The sequence below is a fragment of the Tauraco erythrolophus genome, chromosome 4 (genome assembly GCF_009769465.1).
Source record: "Tauraco erythrolophus isolate bTauEry1 chromosome 4, bTauEry1.pri, whole genome shotgun sequence".
In the NCBI taxonomy this organism is placed as follows: domain Eukaryota; kingdom Metazoa; phylum Chordata; class Aves; order Musophagiformes; family Musophagidae; genus Tauraco; species Tauraco erythrolophus.
Genome location: NC_141468.1, coordinates 65,276,942 through 65,292,602, shown reverse-complemented (window position 1 = coordinate 65,292,602; position 15,661 = coordinate 65,276,942). Strand labels below are relative to the sequence as shown.

The following is a 15,661-nucleotide window of genomic DNA, read 5'->3' as shown; positions in this document are numbered from 1 at the left end:
ATTTTCTTCCTACTGAAGCGGTATGTTTTATTTGTCACATAACTTTCCCCATAATACTTTGAAGATAAATACATTTTCATGCTTACCTTGACCTGTTATGGACACCCCGTAACAGTTTCCACCTGTAAGGATATTCAAGCAGTCAAACCGTGTTAGTTTTGAGGTAATGCACAGGATTATCCATCAGTGGTATTTTTAAGAACAGGGGAATAAAAATACCACTGCTAGTAGGAACATACTTGATTCTGCTGAAAAACAAGGAAGTAAATTATGCACTTTCCTAAGGTGCCTGCCTGCTCAGCCTCCATAATGTTTATTATGTATTTTGCCATATCCAGTACTGCATTCCCAAAAAGCTATGTCAATATCCTATTTTACAAAATAGAGAAATGATAAACCATAAAGAAGAACCTGATTCTACAAGCCATCCCACACTAGATGGACAAATGTACACACATATATGCTGTTTTTAAAAATCCTGGGCAACTTTCACTTTCTGAATTATCTTTATTTTTAGCTATTATGCCTCTGAGTTCTGTAATGTAACTAATGTAACCTCCCATCCTGGAGGTGTTTGTATGAGGCTTTAAGCAACCTGGTCTAGTGGAAGGTGTCCCTGCCTGTGGCAGAGGGGTTGGAACTAGATGATCTTTAAGGTCCCTTCCAACCCAAACCATTCTATGATTCTGTGATTCTAATGTGGTTTCTGTATTTGTAAATGTTTTACAAATACACAGTCCTCTTAAAAAAAACCACTATTCATTTCTTCACTTTAGTAGTATTAATTTTTATATATTCTGTGTATTTTTATAAATATTAAAGGCGTAAAACATCTAGAAGGAAAAGAGCATAGCTGTAACCATTAAATGCAGGAGTAACAAAATATTTTCCTTAGTGCTTTATCAACAATAGAAATAATATTTAAGAGCAAATAGCAAGCTACTGAGTCCTCGCTGAAACATTTCTTGTTATCTTTGACAGCAAAAGGTATGAAGCATTTAAAGTGTCACGTCATACACTTTTAAAAATCCTTCAAAAAAAAAGAGGATTACTAGGAAGATAGAAAAAATACCGAATAAAAAAAAAAAGGCCATAAGTACCCTGTTCTCCAAAGTGAGCAAGTTGTGACTCAGCAGTGGATGAACTTCTCATTCTAGATGCAGTTCAACACAGCTAGAAATACCAATAGGTTTTCCACAAACCAGAGCAAAGATAGAGCTGAAAATTAAGTTCACACACTGAAACTGAGAACTCCAGTAAAGATCTTTTGAATTTACAGGACTGTGACATTAACAGCTGCCTCACACACCTGACTTTCCCATTTCTCTTTTTTATAATTAGCTGTCCATAGCTATGAAAATATGATTTTTAACCATATATTACATACAAGATGATCACACTAAGCTACTAAGTAAGGTATACTGCCTTTTTAATATTCAGCTTTTTCTGTAGTTGATGCTTCTCTATGTAGTATGCAGTGAAGATTTTTAGACAAGTTTCTTTTAAAACAAAACCAAACAAAACTCTTTAAATTATTAATTGGAAAATCAAAAGCTCTTCTATTAAAATTATCCTCAAACAAGAACATTTTCAAGGCTTGTTCTGCTTTTCAGCTACTGTGGCTGTTGATTTAGGGAGGAAAGTACTGGTATGGCATCTGTCTGTGCACGTCTCTGTGGTGCCAAACAAAGCACTTCAACTTTAAACTGCAAGCATGAAAACTTACTTATTTACCTGTATTTTATCTCACATACAGGCAACTTTGTTTGTACTGGAAATTAACACAGAAAGCAGAACTCCCCAGTCCCTCCAGCCACTGCAAAACAATCTTGCCTCCTCACAACCCTGTACAGCCTTCATCCATCCTGTATAGCTACCTGCTTTAGTTGATTCAAGTATCTTCACTCCACGGTTGTGTGTTTAACAATAATTTTTCACAGAAACTCACCTCCTTTTTTCACCCTGCCCGAGAAGATGTGAAATAAACCCACATTGGTGTCAATCTCATTATGTGAGGCTTTTCACTATGGAGGCCCACTTGTTTCTACCTCAGAGCAGCAAGGGAGACTCGGGGTCTGCACCACACCACCACCAATACAGGTTTTGAGGGGAAGCCACTGGGGTGTCGAAGGCTGAGGAGCACCACCGTGTCCTAATCCTGTTCCTTAGTCTCTGCCCAACCACCTTTCATCCCTCTCCCTCTGCCCTGCGATGGCCTCTTCTCCGCTCTCACCGCCTCACTCCCGCACAGAGCCCACCACAGCCGCTGCCACCTCACACCCTCTTGCTGGCAAGAGCGAACACGGCTTCGCCCAAAACCCCCCACTCCCGCTGGCAACAGAGCCTCGGGCAGCCCTCACGCTCCTCTCTCTCCCCCGCGTCTCTCGCAGGCGAGAGGCAGCAAGGACGACAGGACGCGATCCCGCCTCACCGGCTCTCACCCCCGGGGAAGAGGCGGGAAACCGGGGGAACCGCACAAAGGGGCGCTCCGCGCATGCGCAGTAGCGCCCCCCCCCCCCCCCCCCCGCCGTACCTGTGATCCAGGCCCGGCACGATCGTGCTGATTCAGCATTAAACTCGTTTAAACCTCACCGACCTTTACCCATTTTTATTTTTAATAGAAAGGGCTTTGATTTCTCATTCAGACAACAAAAGCCTGCAAAATATGTTACGGTGGATGTAGGCTACGGTACGATGCTGAAGGAGGATTTTTCCTTAAGTCACAGCAAACAGGCGCTATTTCTCATCAAATTAATTTTACAAACTAGGTGGTTTACGTTTCACATTTTTTTCTACTGTTCTTACAGGATTTTCTGCCCCCAATAAATGAGGTATTCTACCCTTTACCAACTACAAAATACAAATTTTAAAGAAATCCTAACATCATTTCAATTTTCAGTCTTCTCATTAACCTCAACCATTTGAGAGATTTTACTTAGTTAAGGAAACACCAAGTTTGGTGTTTAAGTGGAGTTAACTTTCCTCCCAGTCGCCCCAGAGGTGCTGCAGTTTAGACTGGTGACCCAAGCAGTGCTGGCAGCGACCGTACGGCAGCACAGCACTTTTTGCTTTCCCACTTCCCTCCCTCATCCCGCTGCAGGAGGGAGTGAGGGGCCGGGTGGGTGCACAGCTGCCACCACAATACTGTTATGTTATCTTGCTTCCCTTCCTTGCTCACAAATTTTGGCAGTGATTTTCAATGGATGCTACATCTTTTGGCTATTATTGCTGAAGCTGCAGAAAACACCACCAACTTTTAACATAAGGATTCATACGCATTAATGGATGGTTTATCAAAACGGGCGAGTTTCGGTTTACTTTAAAACAGAAACAACAGACACAGCTTTTATCACGTTAGTTAATTTCAAAGCAAACCAAGTATCTTACAATACATATATGCACATACATTTTGTACATCATCCGATTACAAAAATTAATGCTTTTATGAATACTGCCAATACAATTAACTGAAGATACACCACCAAAAATTTCTGCTTGAAAAGATTCAGTATCCTTTCCCACATAAAACCACACTACTCTGATGTCTCAGCAAAATACAGGGCCAAACCCTGTTAAATTTAAAATCACCAAAGCTTCATATGTCAGTACAAATATTGTTTTCTGAAGTGAAACACTGCTCCCATACATTGCTACATTAAAACAGTTTGTTACTCATTCAATAGAGAGGCACTTTTGCTTTTATATTTACAGTGCTTGTAAAATACTATACCTTGATAATTTTCATTTGATTACAACCCTCTCTTTGTAATCAAGTCAAGAAATAACACCATTGTATTCTTTGGAATATAATACATCAGATATAAAGTCTCTTTCAAATAACAATCAGTTGTTCTTTTACTGTGTGTTTTTTTAGTAGCATACATTTCTTCCAAATCCCAATTAATTACTACAAATAGGGGGATGAATTGTCACTGTGCTTTAAAGAATGTCAACATCAATAAATGTACACTAAATCTAAATGACAATTTACATAATTCTCAATTTTGCCATAGGGCTAAAAAAAAAAAGCAGCAACGACAGAAATTTGCAAAATGTTTTGGAATGCAAGATGAAGGACCTGTTAAGCTGATCCCAAACAACTTTGCCTTCCAACATTTTATCTAGTTGGCAACATCCACTGCAATAAATGCAGCTACATTTCTTTAGGTAACCCTTTTTATAAAAAAGGATAACATGGCCATGAACTAACAGCTGTAAAGTAATACCTGTTGAAAACTGCCTATGTACAGGTTTCCTGTCATTTTCTTTTTGTTGTTGTTTTGCATTGTCACAGCTACAGCAGCTTGTGTATCATGAAGAGTACTGTGGAGATTCTAACTGTAGATGCATGATTATTTTTTTCTTCATGTCAATGTAGTTAAATGTCAAACCATAAAAGACACTTCTGAGATACAGATTTTAAATGCTTATCACATCTTGAGGTAGACTGATCTCCAAAATAAAGCTCTTCTACACTTTAATTCGCTCATGACCAACTTCCTTTTGGATCCTTCTCCTTGGAAAAATCTTTCGTTTAAGTGCAATTAGCTGAGGGGAGAAAAAAACACAATATTTAGTTCTCTGCTGGGCTAGAGGTTCACAGATGGTCTGGCTTTCATCCTAGAAACTATAACATCTGTACCATCCATGGTAATTAATACTTTTTTTTTTTCCCACTGCACAAGAAGAAAGTGATTTACCAGAATTCATCTACTAGGTGTGCACATTTTCACTGAACTTCTCAATAACCAGAATACAAGCAGAAAGTGAAAAATACAACATGCCTATATTCTGATTATTTTAAAGTTAATTTGTGTATTTAAATTAATATAACATCAGGCTACATTCAGTTTCTAAAACATCAACACAAAGCTGTCATCTTAAAACAGTATTTATATATCTAGCTAAACTACTGAGTTGAGTACCCCCTTCCAAATCCAAGTTACTAATGGAAGGCAAGTTTTCCATTATATACAAAAGGCTGAAAATCAAGGGAAAGATTCATGCAAAAGTTACAGGTGGGAAAAAATAATAATCAAATGCCAACCTTTCAAGAATTACACCCTCTTCATCAGACCACGGAAAGGGTTACTTAAGGCCCCAACCTGCAAAGAATTACCCATATGATTTGTTCAATTGACTCCCTCTAAGTTTAGCAGGATTAATCACGTTCAAGAAAGCCACTTTATGCTTGCAGAAGTGGAGCCTTTTTTTCCCTTCAAGTTGGATTCAATACCTTTTGAATTCAAGAGGATTCTTTGCAATTACTTAGGGATGAGATTTAGATAAGGCCCCTAAATACCTTAAGATTCCCATCAGGACTAGAGTATTGCTATTACTTAAATTTTCTTCCTCTTCATTTACTTCGCACTTTTACCAATGTGTGTGTTAACAGACCAAGAATTCCAAAAACAATTACTGATTTTTAATATCTAAATTTAGCACACTGATGATGGACTTGACAGTCACAAGGTGCCTGAAAAGGGAATACCACTCTCCTTTTCCGCATATGACTCTTTTCAAGGAATCTCAACGTGACGACTTAAAAATTGAAGCAACCTAATCATTAGTCATGTAACATCTTTTCTTCCTATCTGAAGGAAAAATCCTAGCTACTCTTCAAACCTATATAAAAAGAAATCCATCTTATGTTATCCTGAAGATACAGCAATCTATTGTTATAGATTTGATAAGAAGATATTAATTTTACCTGTTCAGCAAAAAATGAGATGACTGTAAATACAATAAGTGTTACTAGAACACAATGAGTCCAGAATTTCAGCTTGTCTCTATATGCCCTCCTGCACAAAGAAAGAAAGAAACAGAAAAAACAGCTTAATATATTACAAATGCAAATATATAAACTTTGAAGAGTTTCCATGAAAACAGGCAAAGGAATTTTCTTCCAGTACTTAAAGGGTGGCTAGAAAGAGGCCGGAGGCTCTCCCTTCACAAAAAGCCACTTGGAGAGGACAAAGGGCAACAGGTACAAGTTGGACTGCGAGATATTATCTTGATATAAGTTGGTTTTTTTAGAGTGAGAACAATCATTCACTGGAACAACCTCCCCAGGGATGTGGTGGAGTTGCCACCACTGGACGCTTTCAAGACACAACTGGACAGGGTGATAACCTCATCTAGGCTCCCTTTCCCACAAAATGTTGAACTAGATGATCTTTCTCAGTCCCTTCCAACCTCAGCTGTCCTATGATTCTGTAAAACATTTTGATCAACATGAATTTCCACCAGCATTTCAGTATGCTTTAACCTACTCTGTAGAAATCTGCTTCGGTTACAAACAAGTCAAAATAGAGTATTCTTTTGAAGCTAATGACAAGGGAAACAATACGTCTACTTCTTCAGTCCAAATTTCTACAGTTAACTGCTGAAATGGGTTTGCCCCCACCTCCCTCTGCCACAGCAGGGCTAGTAGCACTACAATCTAGACCTATTCTTGTCACCTACAATCCTTTTGATTCATTCTGCAGTTCCTCTAATATTTTTTCTTTCTTTACTAACAGTTATTTCTCATAATTTGCTGATTAGCAACAAAATTACTATCCTGATCTTCTTGTCTCATTTTTATCACTGTATCTGCAAACCTTTTGCTTGTATTCTTAAGTCAACTACCCCAATTTCTGAAGTTATTAATTATAAAATGGCAAGAGGTAAACACACATAAAAATTTCACACATTATGTAAAAATAAGACATGTATTCTGATGATTATCCAGTTGATTATTGCTGTCTGATAGATAAAAAAACATCACTTAGTAAGAAACATACAGCTTATTGGAATACCTGTTGCACAGGGACAAAGAATGTGGTATTTTTACATTTAAAGAAAGCCAGAAAGTCCTGAATTACTTCTTAAAAAATACCTACTTCAAAGAAAGAGTTGGGTAAGGGCCAATCAATAAAATGTTAATAACTATGAGCACCAGAAAAACACAAATCCTGCAAACCTGAAGTTTTAGTCCAACCAAATCTTTTCACGTTATTTTCCACTGTTAATGCCTTCATAACAATTCTAGGGAAAAAAATGACTTGTAGCAACATGTTCTATAGTTACATGCTATCATACTACAATAACTTGAAGAGGATATCTATGTAACATACCATTCTTGAAGTTCATGCATGTGAAGGAAACGATTCCGATATTCTCTTGGCAGTTCAAATTGGGAAGGTATGGGAAACATTGATTCATAAAAATCCCTAAGCACTGCTTTCACTGTCTGTGCATCCTTATGATTGTGATCAATGTTGTCATTTAGGCAAACAAATTTTCTAGAAAACAAGAAGTCTTTGTTAGAATATTTCTTTTATTAATATGGCAAAAGTATTGGCAAACCAAGAACGCAAACAGAATCCTTGTAAACAAAATTGACACAATATACTCTTAAAACCAAATTGATATATTTGACACCAGCAATCAGTTTTATTGTTGCGTTATTTTAAATTAATTTGATTTTAATTCTGAGAGCACCAAGGCTGACGGAGTCAAAATCTCTGAGGAATCAAATGACAAGCAACATTTCACCCTTCTATTTATATAACACTGCCATCTAATGGGCACTAGTATGCGTCATCCCAGAGTCCACCACTGGATAGAGACAGCAGGGTAGAAGGCCAGCATTATGATTTGAGTAAGGGTTTTTACAGTTTTAAATAAATTATCATGAGTATCTTAAATAACAAAATGAGCTACACTGTAGGAGGTAAACATACTAAATTCTGAATATTTTACTGTGCGTGCTGCACTCTTTAGAGAAAGTCTACATAAATGCTACATAAGATTGTACAAGAAAAGGCAAAGCTTGGTCCCCAGGCTTTGAGTTACTGAGAACACTACATCAACTGGTAAGAACATGACTTGAATCACAGACCCAAAGCTGAACTTGTATAATCAATCGAAATACAAGCAACAACAACCTGGTCAGAATTTATGTGGAAATCACTGTGATGTTATTTGCATGCTCCAAATAATGTCTCCTGCAGAGAGTTATTCCTCATACAAGAAGCACACAGCTATCCAAGTTACTGCCAAATTACTGAAACTAAAGCAGCAGCTAGTGTGCTAGACTGCTATGTACCCTTGGCCACTCTGACCTGGTGCTTGACAAGAAAAATTCCCTTTCCCATATACGGCCAAGGTTGTGTGCTTTATTTATATTGTGAGATACAAGACCCTTACATTTTCCCCAGAGGGAGAAATGATATCTGCTGACATATGCCTTGTAATTGCTAACCTCTGTAAATAACTAGTTCTGGTCAGCTGTATTCTTTATAGTATGGTGTGTGCGCTTTCAAAGAGCAAAGTTCAGATTCCTCCATGAAGCTGGAAACAAGCAGAACTCTAGAGCACATGAATCAGCCTACGCAGGGCATTACCACTTCTCCTTAGTCTGTACTGAATCTGGCATAATTGGTAACCTTGCTCTTGACAATTACAAGCTGAGGATAAACAGTCACTCAAATTGCTATGTCTGTGAAGAACAAAACACGCCCCTCCCCTTCAAAGATGAGCAGGCTATGTCTACACTATCAAGTAATACTATGCAAAGAAGCTGGTTATGGCAATCATATATCTACACTATAAGCATTTTGGGAGTTCACTCTGGACTATCCCTGACCTTGTCCCTTGGACTGGCAGCTCATTAGCCCTGGGAATGCAGTAGCTGCATTCCTGGAGCATACATCCCTGTTTAGCTTCAAGTGAAAGAGATGCAGTTTACAGACTGAGATGCTGCTACAGAGAGCAAACCAAAGCACGGTAAGTGGGAGCAATGAGGATATTAACCTCTTTCAAATGGAAAGACTGTTTCAATCCATTTAGAAGAAAACAAATCTGATATTCCTTTGGATATTCCAGAATTAATGCTCAGACAATAAAGGTTCACTTTTCCTTAAGGATGCAAACCAAACATTTTAGGCAGATCAGTAAGTGAAAAATACTTTTAATCCATCCCAAGGGAGGAAATGAATACCTCTTGAATACCTGAATACGTTTTTAGAGGCTGTGTATAACTGTTGGTTTATATGCAGGGAAAGTATAGCAAAGAAAAGGAAATGGCAGGCCAACACAACCACGCCAGCTGTCCTTTGCTAACAAGACATGACTACAGTACTGCACTATACTTTGCAGGAATGCAGCCCAAACAATTGAGTCAACCTCACTTCATGAACCAGCCAACAATTTGGGACTACAATACACTATTGTTCCTTCAGAGAAAAAAAAAGCAACCAAAAGGGTATACATTTATGGAGTCTCAGGCTCAGTCCATAACAGCATGTCAGTGCATCGTATGAAAATCAGGGAGGAATCAAGACAGATCAGCTCATCTGCCTCATCTTGCCTGCTGAGGTTCCTGAGACAACAGACTAGACACACCCTTACTCAAACACATCCTCAGCTAAGGATGCAACCACTCCACAGAACAGGCAGCTCCATTTCAAGTTGCTAGAAGTCGTCAATCCATTAGGCATGCTCATACCACAACTGACCCAGTGTCAGGATCAAGCCTGACATCAGCAACCACCCTTCAAAATAAGAAGCCAGTGATAGCAAGCACAAACTTGAACACTGAAAATAAGAAACTCATGTTATGTGCCCTCCTTGGGCCTAAGAGAAGGCTTGAAATCACACCTACATTTCAAGATAAAGTTTTAGCCAGCAGCTACAAAGAAATGGAGGAGGAAGAGGAAGTGGCAGGATGAGTTAGGCACTACCGACTTTTCTTTTGAAGGAGGTCCTTGTGGGAACTGGAAGGCAAGAGTTACATGGCCAGAAGGCACCCTTCTAATAAGGAGCAATAGATACAAACCACCTTCAACTGCAAAACATCTCAAGACTAGCATTCCCCTTTCTGAATGAACGACCTAGCAAGCAGTGTAGTGTAAGAGGCAAGCGAAAACCTGCTCTTTATCTACAAATGCAAATAATGGTGTAGCTTCACAGGCAGCTGAGATTACTCAACACCTTGCTGTGATGTGCAAGAGGAGGTTTCGTTTTCCCTGGCCCAAGGCTCCTGGTTCTACTTTGCTCCTTACTCTGTTTTTTTGACACTTGTCAGACCCCTCCTTGAGGCCAAACTCACTCACTGGCAAAGAACTCTCTAGTTTTCTGAAGACAGAAGCAAGATGCAAGACAAGAGTGTGCAACTGAGAGGAAGGAAGGAGAAGAGACAGGTGGAGGCACCGTTTCACTTTTAAGACAGATGGCTATTAATTATCTCACCATGTCTTGCTGAACCCCAAGTCTTATGCAATGGGTCTCAGGACTACAGTTAAATGCTTCTGCAAAGCAAACTCAGACTAGAGTCGCAATTACAGCACCCTTTGCTTTGCAAGGTGGTTGCTGTGAAACGTTTTCCAGGACATTTATTTTCCTCATTTATCTCAGTCATTTGAGGAACCTAATTCAACACTACAGAGCCTACTCTCAGATTTGGGTATCTAAACCTTTCACCACTACGGCATGGAGAAACAGAGGACTATGTTCTGGCTTTGGATGGTTTCTCACCAAATACTTAAAAAAAATATAAAATTAATACTTCTTGGAACATTCTTGGTAGCGTGCCATGGGATAAAGCCCTAGAAGGACTGGGAGCCCAAGATTGCTGGTTGACTTTCAAGGATCATCTCCTCCAAGTTCAAAGGCATTGCATCCCTAAAAGGAAGAAATCAGGCAAAAACACCAGGAGACCTATATGGATAAACAAAGAACTCCTGGCTAAAATCAAATACAAAAGGGGATTACACAAAGCATGGAAGCAGGGACTGGTAACCTGGGATGAGTACAAGGAAGTTGCTCGTGTACTCAGAAACCAGATTAGAAAAGCTAAGGCCCTGACAGAGTCAAACCTGGCCAGTGATATTAGAAATAAGAGAAAAGGATTTTATAGGTATGTGAGAGAAAAAGGAAAAACGAGAGAGAATGTGGGGCCCCTCTGGAAGGATACGGGTGACCTGGTTGCTGAGGACATGGAGAAGGCTGAAATTTTCAACAACTTTTTTGCCTCAGTCTTCACTGGCAACCACTCGAACCACACCACCCAAATCACTAAACTACAGACTAGTCAGCCTTACCTCTGTGCCAGGTAAAATCATGGAACAGATTCTCCTGGTAGCTGTACTAAGGCACATAAAAAATAACCAAGTGGTTGGTGACAGCCAACTTGGCTTCACTAGGGGCAAGTCGTGCCTGACTAATTTAGTGGCCTTCTACGACAAAGCTACAGCGCTGGTTGACGTGGGTAAAGCAATGGATGTCGTTTTCCTGGACTTGTGCAAGGCGTATGACACTGTCCCACATGACATCCTTGTCTCTAAAATGGAGAGACACGGATTTGACCGATAGACCACTCGGTGGATAAAGAACTGGCTGGATGGTCGCACTCAAAGAGTTGTGGTCAATGGTGCGATGTCTACATGGAGACCAGTGTCAAGCGGTGTCTCTCAGGGGTCTGTTCTGGGTCCAGTGCTGTTCAACATCTTTGTCAGCAACATGGATGACGGCATTGAGTGTTCCCTCAGTAAGTTTGCCGATGACAACAAGTTGTGTGGTGCCATGGACTCACTTGAGGGAAGAGATGCCATCCAGAGGGACCTTGATAGGCTTGAGAATTGGTCCAGTGCAAACTGCATGAGCTTCAACAAGTCAAAATGCAAGGTCCTTCACCTGGGTCGGGCCAATCCTAGGCACAAATACAAACTGGGCACAGAGTGGGTTGAGAGTAGCCCTGAAGAGAAGGATTTGGGGGTGTTTATAGACGAGAAGGTGAACATGAGCTGGCAGTGCGCTCATGCAGCCCAGAAGGCCAACGGCATCCTGGGATGTATCAAGAGAAGCGTGGTCAGCAGGTCAAGAGAGGCGATTCTCCCCCTCTACTCTGCTCTTGTGAGACCCCACCTCGAATACTGCGTCCAGTTCTGGTGTCCCCACCATAAAAGAGACATAGATCTGTTGGAGCATGTTCAGAGGAGGGCCACAAAGATGATCCAGGGGCTGGAGCACCTCTGCTACAAGGACAGGTTGTGGGAGCTGGGATTGTTCACCCTCGAAAAGAGAAGACTTTGGGGGGACCTAACAGCTGCCTTCCAATACCTGAAGGGAACTTACAGGAAGGCTGGGGAGGCACTTTTTACAAGAGTGTCCACTGATAGGACAAGGGGAAATGGGTTTAAGTTGAAGGAGAACAGATTTAGATTAGATCTTCGGAAGAAATTCTTCAGTACGAGGGTGGTAAGACTTTGGAATAAATTGCCCAGAGAAGTTGTGGATGCCCCCTCCCTGGAGGTGTTCAAGGCCAGGTTGGACAGAGCCTTGAGTAGTCTGATCTAGTTGAGAGGCGTCCCTGCCCATGACAGGGAGGTTGGATTAGATGATCTCTAAGGTCCCTTCCAGCCTATGCCATTCTATGATTCTTGTTATGTTGTAACAGAGCATGAAAGCATAATGAATATGCAAAACTGATTTTGTAACAAAATAATCCACACCTAAGTTTTATTTTAAAATTCCTACAAAAAGCAGATCAAAATGCTTTTCCTTTAAAATAAAATTACCTGCAATATAAACTGTATACCCTCTAGAATGGCAAAAAAGAAAGTCTCAAAAATAGCTGAAGTTTATCTATAAGTTTGCAAAGGTTATAGATATGTAAAAATGTTACAAGTTAATGAGATAATCCCTGGCATAACGAAGAAAGTATTCACTTAGCTTCAGTTAAAAATTAGAAGTACTCTTGGTTAAAATTGTTCTTGCCCTGTAACACACAGCATAGAAATATATTGCAATAAATTCTTTTTTTTTTGAATGTACAGACAGCTTAAACAGTCAAAGCAGAAAATTTAAACCACCTCAAAACTTCATACAAATCAAGAAACAAGATACCTGGGATTTTTTCTTATGTCATCCAGCTGACCTACCACATGAGAAACATTTGTGCGAATCATTTTGAAGGCAATTTCCTCTTCTCCCATGATTTCAAACCTTATTGGTGAAAAAAAAAATTATACATTAATAGAATCACCTAAAGTCAGGTTCAATAAATATTAATTTAATATTTCATTTAATAACTTATTTCTAATCTGACTGTCCAACCTTCATTAGAATTTATAATTTGATTTCTATCAGTATACTTACATTTTTCAGCTAATGGTCTTGTACAGAACCACTTTCCTGTAGATTTATTAGTAGCCACCCACAAACTGAAGAACTGAATTCTAATACAAATTATGTGAACTATAAGTTTTTGGCAAAGGAGTAACAATGAGTCTGAAAGTAGACATAACATTTACTATGCTTTTTTTTTAAGCACACACAATTTACAATTGTAATTTATAATTACACTTCAGACATGAGAAAACATGTTCTTATTATCCAATCACTAATCCCAGAAAAATCTTAAAATAAAATTACAGAAGAGGGTCTAAAACTACAGCCTTAAACACAAATAAAACCTTCCTCACCCATCTAATCAATAACTTGCAGACAAAACAAGTATATGAAATGCAGAAGTATATAATTTCTAAAGGATATCTTGAGTTTAAAAGGGAGTCAAATGCTCTTTCAACAGTCTTGCTAGAGGCATCACAATTATATTTTTCACCTTTCTGATCCTGATATAAGACAAGACCCTGCCTGCTCCTTGAAGTCTCTCACCTGAGAACATACTCCATTTATTAAGCTCATAAAATTAATACCATAGTTATTCAGTATTGAAGTTAAACAGAACCAAACAGCAGCTTATATCTTAAACTGACTTATAATAACGTATTTATATCATTAAGCACAGCCTCATTAAGCCTCATTGGCATGCAGTTGGCTTGCAGGTTTCAGAGAAGAAAGATCTGAGAGAACCTGATCTCAGGCAGATCTACGTAAATACAATTATTCAGACAATCCCATAGTCATGATCATGGTTTGTCCTGCCCTTTCCAAAAGGGGATGGAAACTTATTTCTTGTCCCTCTCCCTCCCTACCTGTCTGTCCCTCTTCCTCCTCCTTCTTGCTGGAAAACTTCAAGGTAGCTAGGGCTAAAATGTTTTGTCTTTTCTTCTTTTAAGCTTCAGTAGAAGAAAGGATGAAGCAGATTTACAACTTCCAGGTACAGGACAAGCTCTTTCCTCCTTTTTATGCTACTTTAACTGCCCTCACTCACTACATGTAGTCAATTTATACAGCTATTTAAAGATACTCTGCCTTACTGTTGTACAACACAAATTAGGATCTGGCCAAAGATGACACAAACAGCGACGAAATATTTAGTTTACTAAATAAGAAACTATGAAAGAGATCACATCATTCTGCACAATGAAGCATACGTAAGTAGGTATCCGTATGTTTCTTCAGTTCCACTGTTAAAATAAATTGAGCTCAGATTTGTTAACACACATACATACAACCTTTGGTCATGTACATATTTGTACCTCTTCTTATTGCTTTACAAAGCTTAGCATGGCTTTTCACAGGACTGTAAAAACATACCTGTATTTGTTTTTGTCCTTGTATGCCTTACGAATTCTGTCAGTCACAGGTTTGCAATTAGTCACTAGGTTTTTTGTTACTGGAGGCTGGAAGAAAACATTGCTTCATTTATTATAGAGCCTATTACGAAGATGTACTTTGTAGAAAGCTTATATTACAGCTAGAAATGCCTGCATATGCTTTACTCTCCTGGAATGAAAAGCACTAGTTTCCCGATCAACCGTTGAGGGGAAAAACAACCAAAAAAAAAAGATACTGGCGTATAACATCACAATTTCCCATGCATACAAATATTATATAATAATACATATTATTTTTGGCAAAAGCATTGCAACGTCTAGATTTCATCTTCAATAAAATATTCAGAAATTTAGCTCATTTGACAGCTGCCTTTGACATTCCTCTGGTAGAGGCCACCAGTAACACTGGGCAGGCAAGCTCCGCGGAACAGCTGATACACGTTAGGCCTTACTTCTATCACAAGCTATGTTGAAACAATTCCGGGAAATAAAATCCCTATTCTCAAGGGATATTTTTATGGTGGTAGACTCATTCCAAGAAATTTAGCTGTTGCAGACAACAGAGGTAAAAATAAATCAGGCCTCTGTGCTAAACACAAACACCATTGTGTCACTATTTGAGCTGACTGATAACATGAGTACATTACGCATTACTGCTTAGATTAGTAATATTTTACTAACTCTCCAGAAAGATTAAAGAGATTTGACATCATTCCCAACCACTGAGACTTATTTTTAACCCCATCTTAAAACATATTCATGGCAGCCATCCTTTATGACTACTCTTCAAAGTTTTCACTTCACAGAATTTTTCTAAACTGAATTGAGAGTCAAAAAGAGGCAAAATAAAGTAAGGCTATACAGGATGTAATGTTTTCAGACTGTGCAGGATACTCAAATCCGCACTTTAATTTCTTCAAATCAGGCTGACAGAATGGTTTTATTTGGTATACATAACTTTGCTGGAATTCAGACTCGGGAGAAAATATTTTTAAAACCTTGTAACATAGCCTGCTAATAATACACAGCAGGACAGGTGTCCAGTGGGGAGAAAAACAAAAAGAAAAAAAGTCAGTCCATCTTCGGATCTTAAATGGAGTTAGTCTGAAACCTTCATATTAGAAAAAATTATTCTGAAGATGTTCATCTGATGG

General features: G+C 39.0%; 1 protein-coding gene across 3 annotated transcripts in view; it reads right to left on the bottom strand.

The window, feature by feature from the left end:
* Nucleotides 1-3,674: 3,674 nt before the first annotated feature.
* The window catches only part of GNPTAB (N-acetylglucosamine-1-phosphate transferase subunits alpha and beta), a 55,836-nt gene continuing 43,849 nt past the window's right edge, over nt 3,675-15,661 (bottom strand). The window contains exons 17-22 of one of the 3 annotated variants that reach the window (XM_086611168.1): nt 14,488-14,573; nt 12,892-12,990; nt 7,119-7,286; nt 5,711-5,801; nt 5,048-5,105; nt 4,514-4,548 (exon numbers count right to left, since the gene is read on the bottom strand). In XM_086611168.1, the coding sequence (XP_086467294.1) occupies nt 5,058-5,105; nt 5,711-5,801; nt 7,119-7,286; nt 12,892-12,990; nt 14,488-14,573 (492 nt within the window). In that variant the 3' untranslated portion in view covers nt 4,514-4,548; nt 5,048-5,057. Of the gene's footprint in view, nt 4,549-5,047; nt 5,106-5,710; nt 5,802-7,118; nt 7,287-12,891; nt 12,991-14,487; nt 14,574-15,661 lie in introns of all 3 variants that reach the window. The other 2 variants (XM_086611167.1, XM_086611169.1) reach the window with 2 other exon arrangements.